Source organism: Drosophila pseudoobscura, chromosome 4, assembly GCF_009870125.1.
Source record: "Drosophila pseudoobscura strain MV-25-SWS-2005 chromosome 4, UCI_Dpse_MV25, whole genome shotgun sequence".
NCBI lineage: Eukaryota > Metazoa > Arthropoda > Insecta > Diptera > Drosophilidae > Drosophila > Drosophila pseudoobscura.
This window is the reverse complement of record NC_046681.1, coordinates 25,825,451-25,851,289: the sequence shown is the minus strand read 5'-3', so window position 1 is coordinate 25,851,289 and position 25,839 is coordinate 25,825,451. Positions and strand designations below refer to the sequence as shown.

The 25,839-nt window shown below is 45.7% G+C and overlaps 6 protein-coding genes across 6 annotated transcripts; 3 read left to right on the top strand and 3 right to left on the bottom strand.

Moving 5' to 3' along the window:
• The first annotated feature begins 618 nt into the window (after window positions 1-618).
• Tango6 (transport and golgi organization 6) lies at window positions 619-4,568 on the top strand. The gene is made up of 6 exons (XM_001356854.4): window positions 619-827; window positions 896-1,189; window positions 1,252-1,483; window positions 1,534-1,710; window positions 1,768-3,975; window positions 4,032-4,568. Exons 2-6 carry the CDS (start codon window positions 1,094-1,096, stop codon window positions 4,532-4,534), a joined length of 3,216 nt encoding a protein of 1,071 aa, XP_001356890.4. The 5' UTR covers window positions 619-827; window positions 896-1,093; the 3' UTR covers window positions 4,535-4,568.
• On the bottom strand, window positions 4,516-6,404 carry L2HGDH (L-2-hydroxyglutarate dehydrogenase). The gene is made up of 3 exons (XM_001356853.4): window positions 6,006-6,404; window positions 5,066-5,926; window positions 4,516-5,006 (listed from the first exon to the last, which is right to left on the bottom strand). The coding sequence occupies exons 1-3, from the start codon at window positions 6,140-6,142 to the stop codon at window positions 4,619-4,621; spliced, it is 1,386 nt and encodes a 461-aa protein (XP_001356889.2). The 5' UTR covers window positions 6,143-6,404; the 3' UTR covers window positions 4,516-4,618.
• Window positions 6,405-6,761: 357 nt separating this feature from the next.
• Window positions 6,762-10,159, top strand: LOC4816918 (uncharacterized). The gene is made up of 2 exons (XM_001356852.4): window positions 6,762-6,969; window positions 7,024-10,159. Exons 1-2 carry the CDS (start codon window positions 6,899-6,901, stop codon window positions 9,338-9,340), a joined length of 2,388 nt encoding a protein of 795 aa, XP_001356888.4. The 5' UTR covers window positions 6,762-6,898; the 3' UTR covers window positions 9,341-10,159.
• On the bottom strand, window positions 10,114-21,341 carry Swip-1 (EF-hand domain-containing protein D2 homolog Swip-1). Its single transcript, XM_001356851.4, has 2 exons — window positions 20,703-21,341; window positions 10,114-10,824 (listed from the first exon to the last, which is right to left on the bottom strand). Exons 1-2 carry the CDS (start codon window positions 20,954-20,956, stop codon window positions 10,410-10,412), a joined length of 669 nt encoding a protein of 222 aa, XP_001356887.1. The 5' UTR covers window positions 20,957-21,341; the 3' UTR covers window positions 10,114-10,409.
• A 298-nt stretch (window positions 21,342-21,639) lies between these two features.
• On the top strand, window positions 21,640-22,359 carry EMC5 (ER membrane protein complex subunit 5). Its single transcript, XM_001356850.4, has 3 exons — window positions 21,640-21,837; window positions 21,911-21,963; window positions 22,025-22,359. Exons 1-3 carry the CDS (start codon window positions 21,756-21,758, stop codon window positions 22,226-22,228), a joined length of 339 nt encoding a protein of 112 aa, XP_001356886.2. The 5' UTR covers window positions 21,640-21,755; the 3' UTR covers window positions 22,229-22,359.
• Window positions 22,241-24,127, bottom strand: LOC4817385 (uncharacterized). Its single transcript, XM_001356848.4, has 3 exons — window positions 24,025-24,127; window positions 23,819-23,959; window positions 22,241-23,762 (listed from the first exon to the last, which is right to left on the bottom strand). Exons 1-3 carry the CDS (start codon window positions 24,098-24,100, stop codon window positions 22,276-22,278), a joined length of 1,704 nt encoding a protein of 567 aa, XP_001356884.4. The 5' UTR covers window positions 24,101-24,127; the 3' UTR covers window positions 22,241-22,275.
• Window positions 24,128-25,839: the final 1,712 nt, after the last annotated feature.

Below are 25,839 nucleotides of genomic sequence, written 5' to 3'. Positions count from 1 at the left end.
AGTTTCTTCGCCCAATTTTCAGACTCCAGCGGAAAGACTCTCTTCATGTTTCGCGCCAAGAGTCTGCTGTCTTCTGACGTCATTTTAATGTTGTTCTTTATAAAATATTTCGCTACAAGAGAAGTGAGCGTCCGTTTCTCTCTTGGGCGCTCCTGAGTGAGAGGTCATCTGAGTGAGAGTGGGAGATCATCTCCTGCTTGTGTTGCTTTATCAGCAAGCGCTCGCCTGCAGTGGCGCTTTGCAGCAGGATCCCGTATACATTTGATTTGACACCATTTTTTTCTGCATTTTTTCTGCGCGCGGCGACGCCAAAACATAACGGAACTTTTGCCTAGGGCTGCAGAATTGTTGGCAGAATCGATTCAATAGTATCGAAAGAATATTTATATAAAATATATTTATATTAATAAATTAAATGCTTGAATAAACGTAATTATTTTAATTATATTAATTGATTAATATTAATTTATAATACTATAGTACGTTACGTAGTGTGGAGGTGGTTCTATCGCGTCTGTTTTTAGAACAGTCGATAGGTGCGGTGCGTGTCGTGACGTGACTAGGGTTGCAATACCAAATTGAATTTCAAATTTCAACAGTGGCGCACGCAAAAATTTCAAAACAATTTCGATCCGATCTAAAGTGCAAGTGCTCGAATTGCAATTGAATGGATAGTGATATTGATACGGGTACGGTAAAGGCCAGTGGAACAGCACAGCAGCAGACGGCCACGGTGAAGCGCAATATTGAACAGCAGCCGCTGGCCAAGTGGCCGCTGCCAATTGCCATTTGGTACCCCCCGACAAGCTCAACATCATCAGCAACAAGTGTGTATTTAATGCAGTTCTTTGCAAGGAGCAAGGATATTTATCTTGGTTTCTTTTCCTTATTTTAGCATTCGGAGACAATGGCTATGTAGTCACTCTGGAGCACAGCTACCACAAGCAGCAACGACCGCTGGGTATACCAGATGCACATCTGCCTCCAGCTGCGGCATCTCCAACAAGTACCAACAACCAGTCAGCGCAGGCTCCTGTGCCGGTAAAGCGTGGGAGGAGGAAGTTAAGATCTAACGTTGCTACTGCGGCCGGCAATGTTAGAGGGAAAGATTAGCTTTGTGTCGCACTTGACATATTTCCAGCATGAATTTTTGTTCATAATGATAGATGAGTATCATATCCCTCATATGGTATGTTTGGTCATATGGTCTGCAGCTTCGGCAAATTATAATTAATAACTATATATTTACAGATATTTCTACCGACACCGAAGTGGAAAGTGCTGGCGATAGCTGCAACCAACGTGTCAGCTATGGCATTCCATTATTTGTACATTCCTGTGGTAAGACCTTCGGCGGTGCCCTCTATATTACTTGGCCCGTGTGGTGGGGATCATAATTTTGTTGACCACTCCCAACCAATAACGGCGTGGACAAGGAGTGCAAACAGCAGTACACGGGGATACGAAGTCTCATACAAGAAAGGTACTCGCTGAAATTTTGAGTTTTGAGCCTTTGAAAAACTTTTATATTAGGATTTCGTTGCAGACAGGGTTGCACTGCGGTAACGATAGTGGACGTCGATGCTCTTTGTGGACATCTCTGGCCGATAACAATAACATTGCATGACAATTACGATTCAGATATTACAATGATTAACACGGCAAAATACTTTTCCCTGCTGGAGAGTTTAAAGTTCGAACAGGCTCTAGGTAAAAATTAGCGTGTTTAGGTGTAAACAATTTAACTAATTGGTGTTTTCATCACAGCAAATACGACAAATGGAATTCAGTCGGTTTCCGATTCCTCGATTGTTCAGAATTTGAACCTTTTGGGGAAATATGCCAAACAAAACGTTGTGAAACAGCTGCATAAGCTATGCACATTATTCCAGCTGACCCCCGAAGAGGAGGCGCTCATAGATTGTTCAGATCCCGCCATATGCTACGTTATCCGTCTGCAGCATGCGCTCCAGATGCTCTTCTCGAACATTAACTTTGATAGCGATGCCAAGGAGGACCTTATATCGGTGGCACACCTTAAGCTGTGCATCCAAGCCACCCAGGAGCTGTCCTACTACGCACTCCGCTGCCAGTTGCATGAGGATTTCCTTAAATCACCCATTTTCAAAGAGGCACAGGGCAAAGTCAAATGCAATCCCTCGTTGCTACTCCTCAGCGTTCAGTTCTTCGTCCGACTGGTTCCCATACGTCAATTTCACATAGCCAATTCCATGGAGCTAGTGCAGCGGGATCTTCTGGCAGCCATCATGAGTCTACGCATCCAAATTAATCGTCCGCAGCTGGAGGCAGCCCTCGCCTACCTCTGGCGACATGAATCCAAATCGGATTTTTTTCGGCATCTGCTCTTACTGAAGGCCACTCCACTGTGTCCCCCCTTGGCCAAGGCCCTGCACCAGCAGCTGCTGGGAAAGCTACACGCACCGCAGGGTTATGCCGGCTTCGTGGATGCTCTGCAGCAGACACCGAATGTGAGTGCCACGAGAACTGCAGAGATCGTTGCGAGTATCGTGGCTAGGAAGGACTGCTCGCAGGCGGCACAGTATGAAATGATGCTTCAGGTCCAGGACTATTGTAAATTATCTCTGATGGATGCCAACAGAATGTGTGTGGGTGTCCTGTCCCTGCGAAGACTCTATGAGTTGGGTGCACAAAACCAGCAGACGATTGAGAAGTACCTGTCCTCCCATTGGCAGGTGCTCAGTGATCCGAAAGATCTGATAAGTGGTCTGTTCCTGATGAACCATGAGGAGCTATGCAATCGTATCCAGCTCTGGCAACATCTTTTCTGCAGCTCCAGCGTGGCATGTCTGCCGAGTAATTTGCTCACACGCTTTCTACCTCTTCTGCTCCAGCTGTACGATGGCCTTCCCAGGGAGGTGCCTGCCAGGGAGCAGTTGGCTGTTATCATATCCCGCTGCTTGGACAATCGGGATAGAGATAAGGAGCTGCCTGCAATAGTCCAACGTTTGTTCACGTGGCAGCTCGAAGAGGAACCTATCTGGCAATGCCTTCACCATCGCATATTAATCCTGCCCTCAACAGAATCGGATCGAGTTCAGGTAAAAGTAGCCCCTGCGGATCACCAGATAGACCATGACATGGCCCGGATACTGCCCAGTCTATTGATGTCCAGTTCGCATCATGCTCTCACCTGCAACGTATTCCTGGCACTTTTGGGTTTCATAGGCTGCCAATTGAAGGAGAAATCCACATTAGGAGTGGATTTCCTATACACGGAAACGGAACTCGTGGCCTTCCTAAAGCACAACTACCAATTAAAACTAGATCTGCTGATAGCTCTCAATCAATTGGTGTCCCATCAGCCGTTGCGAGCACAGTTGGCGATGCAAACCAAAGAATTCCTGCGGCTGCTCAAGGATTTACTGCAGCAGCGATTGACCGCAGAAGAGGAGGCCACTGATCAGACCCTACTTCTTATTCTCAACCTTCTGCAGGAGCTGTTAGAACGCAGTGAGGATTTGCAGCTGACAGAGAGCACAAGAGAGCTGCAGGAGCAACTCGGCAAGCTAGGAGCTCTGTCAGTCAATCGCTTGATCAAGAAATCAGTGGAATCCCTGCTCAATATATTACATGGCGAGTGGCGGCCAAGTGAAGCCCTCAAATTGCAGCCATTTCAGAAAGCGCGTTCCCTCATCGAGGAGAAGCAATCACATCTGCAGGTCTATGGCATACAAATGTTGTTGGACCTCCTGCAGCGGAAGGACCCCGCTACGATGGCCCAGGGTCATCTAATCATAGCCCTGGCCCTCAGCACACTCAAGGACAAGGAGTCCTATACATTCCTGAATTGTGTGCGACTCTTTGTGGCCCTGGTTCATGTGATGGAATCCGAAGTACTGGACAAATTGAGTGACGAGTATCTGTCGGAGACGGCCGATCTGGACTATCGTCTGGTGGTGGGAGAGGCTATCCTGAAGGCCTCGCAGGAGCTGGGTAAGTGATGGATGCCGCTTTTGATGGGAGGATTTCTTAAAGATTGGATTTTACAGGTCCCCTATGTTATCGGTACAAGGGTGTGCTCCTCAATTGCTTTATGCATGGCTCGCGGTCGTCTCTCCACGAGTTTCGCACGTCCGCCTTTGCAAATCTCGCCCAGCTTTGTCGCCTACTGGCCTACCAGGTGCAGAACTTTTTCCAGGAGCTGCTGGATCTGATCAACAGCGAACTGAGTGCCACAGGAGGATATCTGCCCGCCAAGCGGGCTGCTGTCTTTGTTTTAGCTGAACTCCTGAATGGCATGGATAATCTCATTGCCTACCAGGAAATGCTGCTACCCATTTATCGTCTTCTGAGAGCCATTGAATCGGAGGAATCGTGTGACCCAGCCATGCGTCTGCATGCGGCCAATGGTCTAAAGATCTTGAATGAAAAGTGCCGGAAGCTAATCCAGACCTGTTTAGAAGCGCAATCCTTGCACAAAGAAATAAAGGTGATGGGTATCAAGGATAAGCCTCCAGCAAGGAGAAACCCTCATATTTTGGAACTGAATTAAAGGTTTTATAAAATAAAATAACTTTTAAATGCAAGAGCAATGCTTAAGATCAAATTAACAAACATATTTCTTATCATCATCGTCTCACTTGCCAATAGAAAATTCCCCCTCAATCTTATCAGCAATCATTTTGGCTATGGCCAAACTGCTGGTGGCACCCGGCGATGGAGCATTACGGCAATGCAAGACGCGCTTGGCCAAAGCACCAGATCCTACGCCCCGATCAAAGACAAAATCGTCGACCAGATTACCCTGCAGATCCATGGCCTGGGCACGCACACCCGCCGGACCACGTTGGATGTCGTATTCGGTGATGTCGGGGATGTACTTTTGCAAGGCCTTGATCTGCAGATTGATGAAGGCCGATTTGGACATCTCGCTGAGGCCAAAGCCAATGTATTTGCTGGCCATCTTCATGAAGCCGGGATAGCGCAGGGCATCGAACAGCTCAAAGAGGTTGATGTCGCCCCAGCTGTAAGCGAGAAGGAATTAGAACCAGAATAATATTGTTCGGAGCGGACTCCCACTCACGTGTAACCCTCCCGCTTCAGAGCCAACACAGCGTTGGGTCCCAGCCAAATGGAACCATCCATTCGCGGGGTAAAGTGCACGCCCAGGAAGGGGAATCGTGGATCTGGCACCGGGTAGATGTTACCCTTTACCATGTGCTGTTTCTCCTTGGACAGCAGCAGGTATTCTCCGCGGAAGGGCACAATGCGAGGATCTTTGGGGCAGCCAGTCTTCTCAGCCAGCAAATCGGACTGAAGGCCACCGCAGGTGAGAACATTCTTGGTGCGTACTATCTGACCGGGCCTCGATCCATGGATGGTCACTGGATAGTCGGCGCTTCCTTCTTTCGTTTCGCTGAACTTTGTCACATTGTAGTCCAGATAAATGCGACCCCCTGCATGCTTAAAGTCCTCGCCATAGTGCTCCGTGACCAAAGCCCAGTCCACAATACCAGTGTGTGGACTGTGGAGAGCCTTGATGCCCTTGCAGAAAGGCTCAATCTCCCGGATGGCATCCCCCTCTATCATCTTGAGATCGGGCACTTTGTTGGCAATGCCACGCTGCTGAAGATCCTCCAGAAGCTTGACTTCCTTCTCATCAGTGGCCACTATCAGTTTGCCACTTTTTTTGTACGGAATCTTGTGGTCATCCAAATACTTGTACGCCAAATGCAGTCCCTCCACACAGAGACGCGCCTTCAGAGTGCCTGGCTTATAGTAGATGCCGGCATGAATGACTCCCGAGTTGTGTCCACTCTGATGGAAGGCCAGCTTGGGCTCCTTCTCCAGAATGGCCACCTTCAGCGAGGGATGCCGCAGAAGAATCTCTCTGGCAGAAGCCGCTCCCACAATACCGCCGCCGACCACAACCAGATCGTAATCTCTATTGGGTGGGGTTGGAGAGGGCAGTATTATTACCGCACACGCGCCATAAAAATGGAACTTATCTATGATTTTCTTACCCAGCACTAATCGAGGAGCTCTGCCACCGTTTGTGGTTCTTTTTCGCTGCGGTGGCCGTCGATGCACCACCGGCATTGGCCAGACCACGTCCTAAAAGTGGGCCACCCACTTGTAACAGTTGTCGCACTTGTGCCATTGTTCCTGTTCACTTTCTTCTCGTAATCGAATCCGGCGTAAAATGTACGTTTTTCTATGTCAAAGACCTTGTCTGACCTTGCCCAAAAGAGTACATATGTATGTACTAACCGCCACCGCACGAACAGAGAGACTAAAGCGCAGAGTAGTGAAAGAATTCCGTGGGGCGAGAATTCGTATGTGGTATGGTCGTCTGAAAATTTGGGGCCGCAGCCTAGACGATCTACACGGGGAATCGTCATAAAAGCGTTAATTGATAAGTGTTTTTGGATGAGGGAATGGGTGTGTTGGGTGGCGGGGATAACATGTGTTACTATCAGCTGTTTGTACCCTTGCAGAGAGTATAGTGATTTTGAGGAAATGTTTGCAATGCAAAGAGCGGATCTTCGCCAACATTAAAACAATTTCCCAGTTTTTAAAGCATCTATTTTTTCAATACAATACAATTTAGTGTACAAAAAAAGCTTTATGCTGTAATTTCATGCCTTGATATCAATCTGAACCATATCACATCCAGATCAGATAAATATTATATATATACAATAGCAACGATCGATCTGAAAGGGTATTAACGTTCCGGTCATGGATAAACCCGTTTTTTTTATGATTAGTGGTCGCCTTACAACACTACCCGTACTGCATTTCCCTGCGAATGGCAAAATAGAAACAGCTGATGCACGGAATTTTTGGCAAAAAACAAACAAAACAAAGTATATAAAATATTGCAAATTGGAGCTTATAGATTGCCTTCCAAGACATGCCCGCATATTGCGCGGTGGTAAATTGCAACGATAAATATGCGCACGCTACTAGTATATCATTCCACAAGTGGGTGGCTCGCATTCAAAATTGTAAAACAACTTCTGATGATTGCACTTACAGATTCCCCTTCAAGCGAAAGGATTTGTTCCAGAAGTGGAAGGAATTTACGCAACGTAGTGCCCAATGGATGCCATCCCGGTGGAGTGCTGTCTGCAGTCGCCACTTCGTGGATACAGATTTCAGTTGCAGCCATAACCGGAAAACTCTGAAAAAGAATGCAGTGCCATCAGTGCGTTTGACGGAATCAGAATCATTGAATGTGGTTGTGGAACAGGTGACCAACAGCCGATGGCAAGAGTGTGCTGGTAAACAGACGCTGTCCAGTGCCGCCGAAGCTCCAGTCAGTGGTACAAAGGGCACCTGTCGCTTCTGTGGTTCCTCTGCTATGGACTGCGTTTCGTTTGACAATAGTTTCGAGCTCTTTGGCATGATTCAGAAGTGTTTTCCAACTCTACAAATCCTGCAGGATGATACGCTGCCCAAGGATATTTGCTCGGAGTGCTACAAGAAGCTGGAACGCTTCTCGCAATTCATCGATGTGGTTCTGCAAACTCAAAGCGAACTGCAGCGGAAATATCGACGTCAGTTGAAGATTAAACAGGAACCACTGGTGCGGGTGAAGCAGGAGGCCTGCGAGAGCCTGGACAATCTATTCCCCGACGAACTAGACATGGCCTTGGATGATGGGTGCGACCATGAGCCCGGCACCAACGATGAAACTGAACAGAAGTTCCAATTCTGCGATTTTCCCATGCTAAATGCCCAGGACATAATAAATAACTGTGATATCATGGAGATTATTAATCTAGATGATCCGTTTATCAACATACCAGATGATGCGGATGTCGGGCAGTGCCAGGCGAAGCAGCCCCGCACTTCAGGGGATCTGCCCACGGCTAATGAGATGCTTCAATCCGAGCTCCTCAACGAAGAGCACAATTATGCCAAGGAGGATTGGGTGCTGCCGCCGCATCAGTACAAAACGGAGAAAGTGGAAGGCGTTGAATCTGCCGAACCGCCACCGCTGCTGCTGCCCCCGCCGCCCACATCAGCTCCAGAGCCCCGCTCCTGCAAGCCCATTGTGACCAATGTCAGCCAGATACCAAATCAAATGCTATGCGAACTGCTGCCGCCCCCAGCTGTTCCGCCCAAGCCCAACATTGTGGTGCTCAACGACAGCGTGGTGCAGTCCTCGGCCGCCTTTCGTCTGCACAACTGCAGCCTCTGCACGGCCAAGTTCATTACGGTGGATGGTCTAAGCCAGCATTACACCCACGCCCACAGTACACCCACACCGATGGTGAGTGTGCCACCCTTGAACATCAGCCTGCCCAGCATTCCAACGAACCAGCTCAAACTGGAGGCTAGCGGCTGCTCTGTGGGCCTGCCAGCAACACAACCGAATGAGTACTGGCAATCGGACTGGCAGAACACCCCAGCAGCAGTCGCCGCCGCCGCCAGTCCGGTGCCCACTCAGCTGCCGGCGAAGAAAAAGATCGACATACTGGACATGCAGCGCAGCTTTCTGCATCACAACGATATCCTACCGACGGCAGCACAGTTAACAGCGGCGGCGGCAGCGGCGCCAGTGGCAGTGAATCCTGCCGCAGACCCCCAACTGGCGGTGGTCACGGCCAATCTGGCCAAGCTGGCCTTCCAATATCGTCGTCTGCAGCGGAAGTGTAGGATACTGAAGCATACTACGAAACAGAATCCGAACCGGCATCGCTGTGAACACTGCGGAAGAGGATTTGCCAGCCTAAATCGACTGCTACGCCATCGGCAACTGAAAACGCACTTTGCCAAGCTGAATCGTCCCTTTGCCGCCAGATGCTGCGGCTGCCTGAAGCTGTTCAGCTCGCGTCTGGGTCTACGGCAACATATGCGCTACATTTGTCAGTCCCTGTCGCTGAGGAGTACGCGGCGTCTGCAGAGTTTCAAGTGCCGTCACTGCCAGGCCATTACCTTCACTCATTGGCGACTCTATCGCCGGCACGAGCTCAAGTGCCGACCACGCCATTCCCCGTCCAAGGCAAAGGTTCAGACGAAGGCGCGGAGAGTTGTTGCCGTTCAATCGCAATCGCAATCGCAAACACCAACTGTGACCACCACCTACGCCTGCAGCGTGTGCAAGAAGTCGTTCGGATCGCTCAGTGGTCTAAGACAGCATCACATCACCCACACGACGGAGCGACAGCACAAGTGTGGCATCTGTCAGCGTGTCTTTAAACGACGGAACGGCCTTTCGCAGCACATCAAGGGCTACCACCTACAGCTCAAGCCACACGAGTGTCCAGTGTGTAGGCATTGCTATGCCCTCAAGTGCGATATGCTGAGATGCAGACACTCCCAGCATCGTGGCGGGGCAGGAGAGTGAGCCACGAAACTAAAGGGAAATCTTTCCACAGAATAAAGCTGAAACGTTGTGCTCTTTTGCGAGCCTAATGTATTGCTTCTATTTATCAGCACTGAGCCCCATGGAGCTCCATGGGGTGCCTGCTTAGTGGCCTCACCCTCAAAGGCTATGAAGAGTTCGACTTGGCATGCAGCTCTTGGCGTTATGGGGGGCTCTTGTGGCCTAGGGCTATAAAGATTTACGATTATGGAGTATGCTGCCAATCCTTCAAATAGGCGACTGAATCTCAATAGAATATGAATAATTATAAAAGAAATCAGTAGTTAAAACATATTATTTGTATTATATACATTTATTTATCAATTTATTCAGTTTGCGTTATAAGTTTTGCGCTCACTAAAAGTATGTATTTTGTATTCAATATTCATATTTAATGCGTTAGTATTGCTTTTGATGGCTTAATTTAACATATGAAAATACTGAAATTCAAACTTAAATTGCATATATTCCGATTTGAAACCAAATTCAATATTCAACAAAGGTTTTCTATATATACAAAGAAGGTTGGCAATAAGATGGTTTATGGTTTTTGCTTATCAACATAAATCTATTCGATTTTCCTCACTTTTATTAAAAACAAAACTAAAAAAGAAAACACAAATAAAAAATGGCACTACAATTACAAATTGCAATAAAAAGAAACAAATTTTGTGAAAATAAAAACTAAACATAAAACAAAGCAGAAAAATTCAAAGAACATAAAAACAGAATGAAACGAAAAAAACTAAAACTTATTCCCCACTTAAATCGAGTAACTAATTATAGTGTATAACTTAGGCATTTGGTATGGATCGTTTATCTATGTAGTAGGTATGTTTTATGTAGTATGTATGCATGTATGTATATATATGGACGATTAATATGGATATGGGATATTGGATTACAGTAGTACTCGTATGTGATGTGCTTGATGCTTGAAAAATGCCTGCTTCTGCCTGCCTGCCTGCTCCTCCTAAGATTAGTTCCACATTTTGTTTAACCTACGCCCAAAAAAGCATTACGCGCTAGACTACAAAAGGGGACAGGGTCTTTATTGGAAGATCGCCGCCCGCTGCTGGAACTGCTGCCGGCGCTGTAAACGCTCCTCCTCCTCGCGGCGTCGATCCTCCTGCTCCTGCCGGATCTCGTCATGGAACTTGTTCGTCCTTAGCTGCTGTTCGATCTTTGCCTCGAAGAAGTTCTTGGCTCCACTGACGCCCACCTGGTCCACATCGATTTCGGTGAGACGGGCCAACTGATTCAGACCCGATTCGCTGTCCAGCTCGCCGGCCTGGGCCTTGCGATAGATCAGCAGGAACTCACGGAACGAGATCTTCCCGTCGTTGTCCTCATCCACCTCGGCGATCATTTTCTTGAGGCCCAAATGGGTTTGCGGTGCACCCAGTTTCTCCATCATGAACTTGAGCTCATTTAGGTCCAAGAAACCATCGCGAGCCGTGTCGTAGCTGCAAAGGAAAGAGCAGAACAGAGCAGAAACGCAAATCAATTAGTCAACAATGAATAAAGATGGAACGTTAGAAGAGAGATGTCATTGACCCACAGACACCAGACACGAGACACGAGCCACAAGAGACCCCTCCATACTATGGGCGTGTGTGGGGGTATAACCAATCGATAATGCAATCGTGGGTGCAGAAGGCACAGGCGTAAAGAGTCAGAGGTCAGAGGTGGTTACGGGTGGGCAGACAACCCAATTTCAGGCTAAATTTCCCAACAATTTAAGCCCTGCATAAAATTAACAAGGGCTCTCATGACGCCTACAAAAGCTGTTCTGTTGGAAAAAGAGCAAGGCTTTTGTATGGAATGTTACATCCTCGAATAAGGGACAGTTTCCGTTGCGAGTACATACATTAAATAGTCCGAATCATCTTTATTTAGTAAACAATTATCTGCTAATTATAGACGATGAAAAAAATTCAGGGCCCTGCTAAAGACACAGATGCCACATGCCAAGATAGAGTATAGAGTGTGGTACATTCCCACACCCACAGAGAGAGAGATAGAAACACCTTCTCCTCTGTATTGGTTGCTAAATTGATGAAATATAATTCAATAAACACAGGCCTATGTTAAATTAATTGCATTTAAACAGCTGGAAAGCGGGGAGACGTAATTCAAACGAAAGCAAAATATCGAAACACCTCACGACCAAACAGCAGTGCCAACAGAAAATGCAAAAACTCCAGCAATTGTCACATTGACGCAATCCAACAGATATTATTAAGGCGAACCCAAGCGAAAGAGAGATAGATGGCGATGCCATGGGAGACTGCAATTGAAGTTAATTAAAGACAGCGAGAAGACGGCGTAACACTGCGGCAGACAGCCACAAATTAATTGGCCATCTTTGACTGCGGTTAAAATACACGAGTGACACCTTTCCATCATCACGCTTGAGAGATGATTCCCCCCCATCCATCCATCCATCCATCCAACCATCTCTTTTAATTACTTTCACTATCTTTCATCTCAGTCCTCTCCTTAATGCCTTGCACAATCACGCAATTTGTCGATACAGATACTTGCACTCGCACTCGTACTCGTACTCTTACAATTATTTATTATTTATGAAGATCCCCCCATAATACAATTATGAGCTTTCCGAACGAAAGCGAAACTTTATTAATAGTTTTTCTTCCTTTCTTTTTGTACAATTATTTCTCTTCTGTGGCACCCGGCATTACGTGGCTTCTAATTGAAATTGAAACTGAAAGTTGAGCGACAGTGGAAGTGGCAGTATCTAACGATTGCCTAACGATTTGTGTAATGCTCATTCGCGGAGTGTTGTCCAGACGAGCGGAGAGTGGAGAGCGTGAAGATCGTGGAGCGGGCTTCCTTGGCTGAAATCTGGTCTGGTCTGGCCTTGTGTGGGGCCACTTGCATTTTAGTTTCAGTTTGTAGTATTTTTAGCTAGAGAGCTCCAGGTTTCGTTCCCAACTAGTTTGACTCGTTTCTAGTTGTTGCAATCATCATCGTCATCATCGCCATCATCGCCATCGACATCCTTCAGTTGTCGGCGGCAAGGTCGAGTGAAGCCTGTGCAACTTGTTTCCGCCACCATTGTTGGCTGTTGCTTTGGCCACTGATATTCCCTGCTGCTCATCTGCCGCAAGACTCGACTCCTCACGCGATCTGGTGTTTTCTCTTTTAAAATATTACACAATTAGATGGGTAAATGGGTTTTTATTTACATTTTTATCCACAATTTCCTGCCCACATACTCGTATACTGTCGGAAGTCGAACGGAAGCAAACGTTTGAACTTTTGACTTTGCCAAAAATTGTGTGTGTGTGGGCATTGAACCCCACGGTAAATGATAAATGATAATGACCTATAGGGAGAATATGCGACTTGTTTTGTGGATGATTCGATCACAAAGCCCCTTGTTGCGATTGCTGTTGGACACCCAAAACACCTTTCCTATTTCTGAGGTTCTGTAGTGACCTTTTTTTAGGGTTCTATGCCGTAACTTATAATAGCCTTGACCACACCTGCCCTGCCTTCAATTAACTTCAATTGAAGCACTCTCCCATGCCACCAGCTCTCTTTCTCTGTGTTTTCTTTAATAGCTTTTGTTGGATTGCGTCAATGTGACAACTGGCAATGCTGTGAGTGTGTGTGGTCTTATTGTTGCTGCTGGCAATGCTGTCTCTCCGCTTTCTGCCAATTCCCGCTTTTTAAATGAAATTAATTCAATGAAAGATCTTGATTTATCTATTTACCGCCCAATACACTAGGAGGGAGTCTCTCTGCGGGTGTGTGGGACTGTACCACTCTTCCGCCTTGGCACCTGCTGTGGTCGATGTGTGGTAACACTCATCCTCACATCCTCCCATCCAATGTTTCCCCATTTAGCCTAATTTTTATCGATTGTTTTCATTCCAATGAATCGAATCGAATCGGATCGAAACTTCACACTTCCTCCTGCAGGTGTGTGTGTGTGTGTGTGCTTTTCTGGGGGTGTTGACGGGCCTAAACAATCTTTATGCCTCATTGCATGTTGTGGCAGGGCATGCGATTTTCATTTTTCTTTATCTTTATAGCTATTTCGTGTACAGTTCAACAAATAACGGGGTCAGCCGGCCATTGTTAGTGTTGTTTCTCGTTCGTTGTTGTTTATGCATTGCCGCAATTTGCATCGTAAATTTTATCTATGTATCCATGTGTTTTTTTGCTACATACTCGCGAGTGCTCGTAAGTGTTCGAGTACTCGGCGGTACATACATATATGCGCCGCCTTCTGGGGCTCTGCTGCTGCCACAAGTTGCAATTATTGAGCATACTCGCATAGGCTCTTCTCTATTAGCAACTTAATGCCTCGCTATTGTCCAAGTCCACCAGTGAATGAAGTATGCTTTAAGTTACAGTCGTACTTCTCTAAAAGGAAGTTCCTATAAAATAAAGATCGCTGTGTTACACAGACCTTTTTCCAATAAATATTGTAAACACTTTGTTGAATATATTAATTAATATCAATGGTCCATGAAGGCCTGTACAGCCAAGTACTTTAAAAGATGGTCTGTTAAAATGACATTTTAGGATCTCAAGATTTAGTTTCCCTTTTTCGAACTTCCCTAACTATAATTTCTACATAAACAAACCAGAGATATGTATCTACCCCTGCTTTTCAAAGGTCTATCTTTCGATCAAATTTAATAAAAAAGATTGAAAGAACTATGCAAATTCAATTGTTATTTAAGTCTGAAAGGTCATCCAAATTGACTTGTATTTTAGCATTTCATTCTTCTCCAAAATTATTAAAATTTCGTATTTTCTACCTCAAATCTTGTTTGATTTAAACGTAAATGTGTTCGAGTTCAATGATTTATATTGTAATTCCGCAAATAATACAAAATAAAGCATGAAGCTATGAGTGTTTTTCCCTATAGCCAAAAAAAGTTCATGTTTTGTAAGAGATTCCATAGTTCTTTAAGAATTCCAACCCAAAAATTCACACCATTCAAATGCTAATTTCTAATGGACTTTCGTTAGTGTTACAGAAGTTCCACTGTAATTGGTTTGGTCTCGCTTTTTGCCCAGGCTTTTGATGGTCGAAGCAGGTTAATGCCAAAGGAAGAGAGGAAGAGGGAGAGGGGGAGACAGAGACAGACACATCACATGGATGGTTACTCGCATACAATACGACGATATTCGCTTCATTTTTATGGTTTTGTTGCAGTTAGAAAACGCGTCATGTTCTTGAACTTTATTGTAACGGGGGTTTATCGGTTTTGTAAGTCTTTGAAATGCACAGCACGCCAGGTTTCATCATATGAAAGGCAGGGAGGGGTCTTGTCTTTTATCTATTGTATTATTGTAACCCCAAAAAGAAGGAGTACTCGCACTGGCACTGGTACCTGCTATGTATGAAAGCTCTATGATGTGATGTCTCTTGCATACACAATTTCTTGTTTATTTCGCTCATCACGAACAGACTCGACTCGACTGGAGGTTTTTTGGATCGTCTCACTGAATGTTTTTCCCTCATTTCGAAACCACCAAACATGCACCTGTGCACATGGCCTGCACAGTATATACACCTGTACACTGTACACCTGTATCTACTGCTCGTATATTTATGCTTGTAAAAGATGTAAAATTGCTAATCAATAGGAAAACATTGATTGTTTTGCTGGTTCTAGAGCTGGCAGATTGCGGTCGTCTGTCTATTTTTGGCAGTTCTTTGATGATTTCGAACTGATTTCTACTCTTTCAAAGGGAGTTCTCTTTTATTGTTTTTGAGAGCTAGAGATGGATATTTTGTACTGGCCAGTAGGATGATGTGGAAGATCCCCGTGTGTTTAATCTTTCAATGAAGTAAAGAACTTTGGTGCGTCTTGTTATTTTCGACATCATACCGAATATTTCGATAGAACTCTGATAACATATACTTTATGAGGTATGAGGTATACCCATAGCTATCCCTTAGTTCTGGTTGTTCCATTCCCTTTAGAGACCCCCAAAGATGCTTGATGATTGTAAGCCCTGCACTCCACAATCTTCCCATTACTGTATTGGACTGTAGTCCGAAAATAAACTCTGCATATTTTGACATTTCGAAATTGGAGCAAACAACGGCAGCAAATGGGAATGGGGGAGGGGTAAAAGGCGTTGCGTGGGTCGGTTGCCTGCTTATTTTTAGTACGAGTATTTGCTGCAGGAAGCAAGAAGCAGCACCAGCAGCAGCAGCAGCATTTACTCATCGTAGAGCCGTTCTTATCGGCATCATCAGAGCTGAGAGCCAAATCAAACAGCTGAACAAAAGAGTGAATGAGTGACTGAGTGAATGTAAATGCAATGACTAATTGCAACAAGTTGGGGCCACAATGAATGATGATCGTCGTTTGTCGTTCGTCGTTCGTACTGCATAATGCTGCATACGAGTGTGTACATAATTTGATATTTCCTCAATTGAGTGGACAACACTCGTAACAACTACAACTACACTGGCAGCTGCTGGACTGTTGGACTGCTGGGATGTCACTGTCATCCACCGCAAAGTGCGCGTAAAATGTAATCACAATGCGCACAATGAGGCATCGATGGAGTGGACTTGTGGCAGTGGCAGTGGCAGTGGGGGAAGGAAGGAAGAGAAGCTCTTGTCATTTGCCCATTGGTTCAACTACTGAGTAGTGTATTTTATTGTACTCTTTTAGGGGTTATAATGATGTTGCTTTGATGTTTGTAGAGCCCAGAAAGAGGGATGGTATTGGAACCTTATACGAGAATATATTGTATGGTGTGTGTTCCTGAAAAAAGGAATACCTTAGTGGAATTCAAGATCGTTATAAAGGGGATCTTGAGCAGATAGCCATGATTGCAGTCTTCCGTATGATTGTAATTGAGTGCAATGTGATATTTGTATGATATTCATTATCTGCTATAGGAAAAGTGAAGATATTCGGCTGAATCTCTCACTAAACTTGTTATTTACAACAGAGCATGCCACCTGCAAGAGCATACACACCTTGGTGTGCCCAATGCTTCCTAATCCATTCAGTATTCAATTCATTTACTTTGCAGTTTTCTGTGTGAGCAAACCAGACTGCTGGTCGCCGCAACGCGTTGCCTGCCTGACTCTCCAGCGCCACTCAAAACTCGTGGCACAATCTGCAATTTTTGGCGGAGGCTCTGGCAGTGCCAGTGTCAGTGACAGTGGCTGTGTGCCCCCGGAAGCGAGTAGTGGAAACATTAATGCATTGTTATCGATTGGCCAGAAACCTGCATATCTGCATCGACACAGTCAGATGTCAGATAATGCAGATGTGGCTGGCTCTATGGCTATGGCTATGGCTATGGCTCTGGCGATGCGGACAAAGGCTGTGCTGTGGCTGCACATCAAAACTTATGCAAACAACAAATCGGAATGTCAATGAACCTCAGAGGAGGAGCAGATTTGCTGCTCACTTTTGGGTGTGTACGCATACGCGTACAAAATGCACGAAGAAGTACAGTGAAAGCTCTTTTGGCGAGGACATTCATGGTTTTACAGCAGATTATGAGAGCCAATTGGGTTTATAAATATTTAAATATCAACTTTGGATGGGATGTCCACAGGTGAATGATCCGAATCTTATACGATTGCAGTGGATGGATTATGGATCGTTTAAAGGAGGATAAGATCTAAGAATCCAAAGGGATTCGTAAGACATGCTTTTCAAAGAAAGTACATCTATAGTCAAAAGAAATATTTCCTTATATAAAGTTCGCAAAAGCTTTCTTTACTTTCATTCACAAATAATGTATCCAATCGCTTATGGGAAATTTGTTCAGCAAATCAATGTCTGCCATTCTATTGCATTTATAGAAATCTACATTGACTGAACACACAGAAGTATGTGAATTTGTAAATCTGTCCGCTCACAGAGCCTCCACTGTATGTGCACATGACTGCTAAGAGGCACATATGTATGTATGTATCTGAACACATTTTCAAGAACCTACTTGCTGCAATTGTCCTGAAATGTGCAACAATGGAACAACCCCCTATGCAACATATGAGTATGTAATTTGCGTAACACAGGAGGGAACTAAGTGAGTAAGTAAGGGGTTATGCCATGCCTCAGTGATACTTGCATTAATAGGGTGATAGGGTAGTGTTGGTGGTGGTGGTGGTGGTGGTGGTGGTGGCAATGGCAATGGCTACAGCAAAGCAAAGCCAACATTCAACTTAATTAAAAGTTCTCTTTACCACAAAAGCCACCCCCCATTTGTATTGTAAAGTGCGTGTCCGTGAACTGAAATTGTAACCAGAGCGACGACATAGACACCCACAAAAGCAGCGGCGGAGGGGCACAAAGAGGCTTTTTTCCCCACTTACATGCTGCCATTATATTCCATATAGTATAGTATGTATGCAAAAATTGAATTAAATGTACACTACTGGACATCATCATCATCAGCCTCGTTGGGTGGTGGTTTTCAGCCAAAGTTTAGTCAGGAATTGGCAGGGCTTATCAGCAAAGAACCAGACACTCAGACGCTCAGACAGACAGGCGTACCATACTGTACTCCCCCCGGGAAAATGGGGAAACGAAGGCGCCATTAAATGCATAATCGATACACAAACACTCGTTCTACTCGTACTCGTACTCGTACTCTTAATCGTACTCGCATTCTGTATATTTCTGCTGTTTATCGCCTTGCGGAAGTCTCTGCCTCGCCCAAGATCCATATAAATTTCAGCAGAAAAGTTGTCGGAAAATGGCGTGTTATAAATAAAGGAAAAACAATCAGGAAATCATTTCATTCAGAGGGAAATGCTTTACACATTGCGTGTGTGGTTTATGCGATGATAAAAATGGAACCAGAGCGCGGGAACGATATACCCCCATATACCATATCCCCTCCATTACACACAATTTTTGGGGTTGGGTTCCGTCTTTTTTTTATCGCACGACTTTGCCCCAAAACTTAAAGAGAAGATTCTATGACGTTGTCATTGTTTACATTTTTATTCGATTGTTTAACCGAATTCTGTGGTGATTCCAGGAATATTATTGCCTTTCCTTATTCTGAATCAGTTGCAAAATTTGTTTTGAACAGCAAATTGAAGGCGTGACTCAGTCCTCAGTGTTTTGCTTTCATTTCACTGAATTGATGGCATATTTTAATTAAATTCGTTCAGGTTTTAGCACATCCATACCCCCAACCCCCTCGCCCTGCATCAAAAGATACGACGACGACGACGACCCCAACCAACGTGACTGGAAATGCCAAAAGCCAGCCACAGACCACAAAAGAGACGCTTTGTTAGCCGGTTTATGGATATCTAAATAAAAACAAAAACGAAGAAGCTTTGAGAGCGCTGGAAGGGGGGTTCGAATGGGTTGACATTTCTCAGTGGCAGTAGAACTCGACTTCGGATTGAATTAACTTGAAGTTTTATTAACTTGTTGATGTGTAAATTAAGATTAAAATAATGTTTATTTCAGTTCACATCATGTACTGCGTATTTAAAGATGTACACATAGCTTCAACTCTATCTACAACCTCCTGGGCTTATAATATGTAATTTATCAGCTTAAGTTCTCTTACTAGGAACTTGAAGTGAATTCAGGTGCCCCCCATGACTCATTCTAGATGAATTTTCTTCCTAATAAAATGTTTTTCTGAGAAAGTACATCTTTTCAGAGTCATAGAGTTATAATTCTGTCCAAAAATTTTAAATTTTAAATCAGACTGATAGACATTCCAGACATTAGGTTTTCTTAGGTAGTTTTACGTTATTTCGTCTTAAGGATTCATCTGATCTTTCTGATTTCTTATGATTCTTTAGAGATCTTTAAGTATTCAGTCGCGTTCAGTGGACTTTGGTCACCTTTTGATAGTTTTTCAACGGCTACTCCTCTGAAAAGTTAAAGAACCTTCCATTAATATGTCCAAATATTAATAAATGGAATGCAACATTCACCTATTATCATTCCTGTACAAAAATATGTTTTTTTTTCACTAAAAAAGGAAAACAGCAAAAAAGGCAATTATCTAACCAATTTTAGAGCTCGTTTTTGGCCATGCCCAATTCCATTCGCCTTATACATGACATTAGCTAATCCCCAGACCAAAATACAAAAAAATAAAAAACTGTTGCTGCTTGGAGCCCGTTCTCAGTGGCTTTAGCAGACGGATTGGAGTTGTCTGTTTCTGTTTCTGTGCGCTGTCTGTGGCTGTGACTGTGGGGCATTACAATTGCGGGGCACGTACGGGGCAGTGCCATAATGTAGCACAGAGTCAGAGATTGCTACGGGGACTGTTTTTACTTCTCTTTGACAATTTGCCAATGCAGACACCATGACTGCAACTGGAGCTGGAGGGTGTGGAGTGACCCAAATGCGGTGCTGATTCACAGAAGGGTACCACCAGATGGCAATTTGTCTGGAAACTATATAAATAATACATCTCAAATACATATGACTTAAAGAAAGTGCAAAACAGGCGTCTGAAATCAATTCAGCGATGATAATTGCCAGTTAGCAGTACGGGTGATTCAGCCTCAGGTGGAAGTGGGGAAAAAATGTTGAATCAGCTACTGAGAGACAGGTTCTGGCTCTGAGCATATTTCAGTTGAAAAACAGATAAATGGATGAGCTTTTGAGATAGTCTGGTCTTATCATCGTAGACCGACCGACCTCTCTCCTACGTGCCGTTCTATTCCACAGCAAAATTTAAATAATGAAAAAATTCTAAAGATTACAAAAAGACAGATTGCGCAATCATTCTGCGGTTGATTAGACACTTCACACTGGACACTGACGGGTGCAAAACGTTGTAATCAGATCTTGGTGTATCTGCCACAAGACTAGGAAAACCACAGCAGAGACCCTCATTTTGGAGAGAAGCTGTTGGTGTCAGTGCCAGTGCCCGAGGTCTGACATTGTCGTCGGGGTAACGAGATCCACATATGTATATGTATATATCCACATAGTGCAATCTGCAAGGTTTGGGGGGCTGAAAAATCAGTCTTGAGTCATGGATACGCCAGGCGACTCGAATTGAAACCCAAACTGAATAATCAAGCGACTGTGACAGTCGACGTTGTCGTCGTCGTCGTGGTGTGAGTCATGCCCCATTGCACCCAGCAGCCCGCAGATCAGCTTCTCCTCCGTCTGTTGGTAAATGCAATTTATTCGCCCATTAGGCGCATGAGTTTTGAGTTTTCTTCTCGATTGATGGACATGGGAAAACTGCATCATCGGGTGCTGCAGCCACTAGAGGCAATGCAGCTACTAAAAAGCATCTCAAGGCAATGCATTCCAGCAAAAGGAAAAACAAAACCCCCCTGCTTACGGCCTTGACCGTGTCGGTGTCGTGTCTATTTACTTACGTATTGAAGGTCTTTTGGTAGTCCTTGATTTGCTTGCGCGAAAACTCGTGGAATTCGGTGTAGACATTGACCACCTTGAAGGTGCGTGGCACATCAATGCCGGCCTCCTGCGAATCCATGATCTCCTGCCGGCGGTTCAGGATGTGCGTCAGCTCGGAGCTGTCCGTATTGGTCGTGGTCGTGGTGGTGGTAGTGATGCTATCATCCACACTGCCATTGCGCGAGGCCGACGAAGCATTCGAGGAGACGGACATTTTTGTCAGTTTTTTCTGTTGTTTTGTTTTGTGCTGGAATTTATTTTCCTTCAGACTGGAAGGCGTGGGCGGCGGCGACGGGGGACACACCCTCTGGGGACAAATACACACTGGCAAAAGGAGATGGCAGGATACACACACAAAAAGCACACACCGATAGGCGGGGGCGTGGTTGAAAAAGGAGTTTCGTGAATCGGCAAATTGGTTTGATTGGAATTTTAGGATATTTTTTCGCGCAAAAAGCCGGGATACAAGTTTTGATAGCAGGTTCTGTTGTTGTCTGATTAGAGCTTTTTTGTATCTCGAGAAAATGCGCGCGAACGTCCGAACCAAACGAAATTTGAAACGCGAATGAGGCAGCAAAGCAAAACGCGAAAGAGGTAGCAAAGCAATCCAAAAAAAATGATGTAAACGGAAATTTAAAAAATACCAAAAAACATTAATATTTATAGTGTAACCGTAAACTGAAAAATCTCGATGAAAATCAGATTCCTCAATTTTGATATTCGGTCTAATTTTACCAGCTAACTAGGACTCTCAGCACTAAGCATGTAATTTTATCCGATTGATGAATCAATTTTCTACAAGAGTGGTTAAATTAAATAACTCTTTTTGTTGGTTTGTTAATGAAATTAGGTTTTTTAGGTATTTTCAATGTGACCGTAACCTGAAAAATACCTTTAGACCCAAGAAAAAGATGTGATGTACAGCTACATGTTTGCCTAAATGTGCCCGCATTGTCAAATTACCAGCAAATTTACAGAAAATTTTTTGTAAATTGAATTTTTGTGAATCAAAAATGGGAAGCACCTTTTTTAACAAGCTTTTATTGATTGCTGGCTTCGCCAGCTTAGCCCACGCCGCCTTCTCGGCAGCACACCGTGAGTATTTTCACCGCTGTTACAGGGAACTTTGGACCAGAAATGAAAACTAACCCAAATTAATAATCCGCAGATCGCACGTACTTGCGTCTTACAGAGCAGGAATGGAATAGTTTGCCATTGGATGTAAGGGATACCCGCCACATTGCAGTCTCCACTTTACCTAATCCATCATCATCCCTTTCAGATTATTCTGCAGACCGTCATCAGTCTGGTGGTGGTTGTGTACAACATCATTGAGGTTGTAGGCCACTTCAAGGAGATTCGTGCCACTGTGGACATGCAGCAAAAGACTTGGGATACATTGGGCAACTTCCCATCTTTCTACTCGTTTAATCACCGCGGACGTGCTTTGAATCCGGGCTACACGCCATCCGAAAAGGTCCAATAGGAGCCGCCGCAGCATGGAATGGAAACGCTGCCAGCTCTTTTATTAGTTTAATTTCGTGCAGTTACAATATAAATTATGCTAAACAATGACCAAATTACACATACCACTGACGTTGGAGTTGCAGAATACGACGAATTCTTGGCCAAGACGAGCTCAAGTGCTCTAATTTCCAGATCGGAGTCGGCACGAAGGTCTTCACCGGGGCTCGAATTGCACGCTGGACTGTGGCACAGACGGCAACCGTCTTGGCGGCCACTTTGCAGCAGACACTCGTAGTACATCTGAGGATTGGAGCGACAGCCCCGCACCACCAGCTGCTTGTGTGTATCGTAGTATTCCAGACAGGCCTCCGCCTGTTCTGCCGGTTCGTTGGGCTGCAGTGGACATGGAATAGCATTGGATCCTCGTGAGATTTTCTCACAGTCCGGCTGATTGCCTGTGCACTGATGGCACCAGAGACGTTCCTCTGGAAAGGCTCCTTTGTTGCAGAAGCTGCCATTACAGCTCTTGCAGGCGGAGAGGTTCGAAGAAGTGCAGCTGAAATCCTCTCGCTGACATCCCCTTTCGGTGGTTCCATTGCTATGGGTTAGGACGAGACACTGTGCGCCCGGTTGGGCACATTCCTCTATGTATATGCCACCGGGTTGCTCCCAGTTGACACAGGCCGCTCCCGCCTGATCCGAGCTGCAGCGATAGCATCGTGTAAAGTCGCGACTGTTGCAGCCTGACTCTGTGTCGCATTCATAGCAATTGAGGATTCCCGCTTCGGTGGGTGGGGCACCGCATCCCCTGCGTATATTCCAGTCAGAGTACTCGCAGGCGAAGCAGGAGGAGGCCTCGGCAGAGCCACACGTGCTGTTGGTTACCGCAGTGACATTGCTCCGGCATAGTGGCTGATCCACGGAGTTGCAGGTCAAGCAACGCTGCTGGGGAATACACCGGGCATTGCACTTGTCACCCGTTTGGCACTTGTCCAGCTCCTCTAGGAGTGGCTCCAAATCCGCTGGCAGTGTGGTGGAACAGCCTCTCACTACACGACTCAACTTTCGATAACTGAAGCAGAACTTGTCGTCCTGCTCACCCAGCAGCACATCCTGCTGGCAATCCTCGTACAGACTCACATTGCAATTGGCGCTGTTCACCTGAAAGAGATCCATCTTGCAGCCACGTCCACTGCTGGAATCACAGGTGACACAGGTCTGTGTCCAGGCTCCCTGCTCATCATTGCAGCCGTTGTACTCGCACAGCTTTGCGGCACTCGAGACGGTGTGATTTCCCTCCGAGACACAGCCGCGATAGGCCTCGGTGGCATTTAGTACCTCGGTGTAGCATTGATCCTCCTCGTGATGGTAGCGGCATGGCTTTGGTTTGGCCCCAGGTGCCACCACGCAATCCGGCCCCGCACAATGATGACATTTGAGACGCCCAGGAGGATAGACCCCAGCATTGCAAAGGTTCAAAGAGCAGCTCTTAGAATATGTTGCACCAGTAGTGGGGGTATCTGCACCACACCCACGGTACGTGATGGAATCGACTGCAAGAGGCGGCCAAATCAGTTGAAGGTCAATGTCTGGCAGGCGGTGGACTCACCAATGGACATGGCACAGGACAGCTGGTTGGTACAGTCCTGGTAGGGCAAGACCCCGACCTCACCCAGGGTCTGGGCGCACTCGGGCAGGGCAATCGAGTCGCAATGGTAGCAGACAATGGCCCGAACAGAGTGCAGCGAGCCTATTGTTAGAACCGACATGTCATCGTATTATTGGAAACCAATTAAAGCCTGTGAACGGACTTACAAGACAGCAGCAGCAGCAGCAGGAGGAGAGCTGGTTTATTCAGTCGAACCATTCTAGAAACGGACAAGGAATGCATTGGCTTTGTTTGCACATTGAAAATATAATCTGTGAGTATTTTATGACTTATCAATTTGTAGAGTAATGAAATGATTGTACCATAAGTTAAAATGATAAGGATAAGCCATAGAAGTAGCCATGGGCAATACTGGTAGAGAGCTTTTCAGACAAACAACAGTCAAAGTGCCAAAAGAATGGGACAGAACAAGCAGATTGTTCTGCCATATGCATACTGAAATATTCCATAATTCCGTGACCCCATTATCGGTGTAACCCAGATCGCCATCGTAAGGTTCACATCATCAATAATTCAACTACATATTATCAGATCAGTAGAGCAGTTCTGATTGCGGCCTCGCAGATATGAGATGAGCACTAATATTCAGGTGGGAGATATTCAAACTTCAAAATTCGGGAATTAGATAATTCAACGCCATAATCGATGGCGCCATAATGATGGTTTCCCAACATTACACTCCAGCCCTGTTGGCCCAGGTGCGCCGGTTCAATCAACATCCCTGCCTGATCTTTGGCGATATTCTGGAAGCTGCTCTTTATGGCGGGATGCGATTGTTAGTCAATATGATCGCGGCGGTGGACAAGGTCGCTGTGGTGGTGAAACTGCTTCGTCAGCGACCGCCGGCGGAATATCGCACCATCATATTCTGCGCTGGCGATAAGGAGATGGCCCTGCTGGTCAGATCCTTAGAGTATTTCGAGTACGACTGTCTGGCCTACTACCAGACCGTGGATCTGCCGTATCTCGATAAGGTAACCAGCTGGACGTGTGACACCCGTGGCGTGATCTTTGTCTGCACCGACTACTGTCCCGAGCTGAGAATACGTAATGCGCACACCATAATCCACTACAACATGAGCTCATGGGGCAAATTCAAGAATCGCTACTTGTTCATGTCCGACAACGTGCCCAATGTACTGACGCATCCCAAGGCATCGTCCCCACCAGCAACCGCAACCGATGGAAGGATCCTGGATTCGCTTGTCCTCTTGGATGAAGGGAACGCCAGAGAGCTGCCCAAACTAGTCGATTTTATGCAGCTCCGCCAGAAGTTGGACCCCAATATTGTGGCGATGGCTGCTCGCATCCGCAAGGAGATGAACGCAATGAAAAACATTGTGAAGCCAATTTGCAGAAAGATCTTGGGTAACGGTGATTGCTGGGATACTATGTGCCGTGATCGTCATTATCTACACGAAGCAGATCGCCGTTCATCTGCGGTACCCTGTTCGGGGGACATCAAGGTCCACGTGCTGCGCGTCTATTCCCCCGGACACTACTGTGTGATCGTCTACGAGCACATTCCCCCGGGGGGTAAATGGCGCGATTTACACCCCGCCAGGAATTTTCCGGTCCTGATGAACTTGAGGCTCACCGAGGAGAGGGTGGAGCCACCACCACGCTACTGGCCACCGCTACACCAAGCCGTGTGTCTGTGGAAGACTTCGAAGGGGTCTGGCTATACCTATGAGCGTGTCCGGGTGCTCAGCGTGCTGCTCATTGAGAATGTGAATCTGTGAAAATGTCCTACCGAACACGACTGCTAGAAAGCACTGGTGTTTTCTTCCAGGCTACTCCTATAGGAGAATCCGGATCAGAAAGCTGCGAGTTCTTTGTAAACACAGGCATGATATTCAAGGGCGTACAACATGCCATGAAAGGGCGCACTGTTTACATTGAGCTTCAAAAGATGAACCCAGGCTACTACCCCACCCCATTCGTCCTCTCAAAGTTCTTTC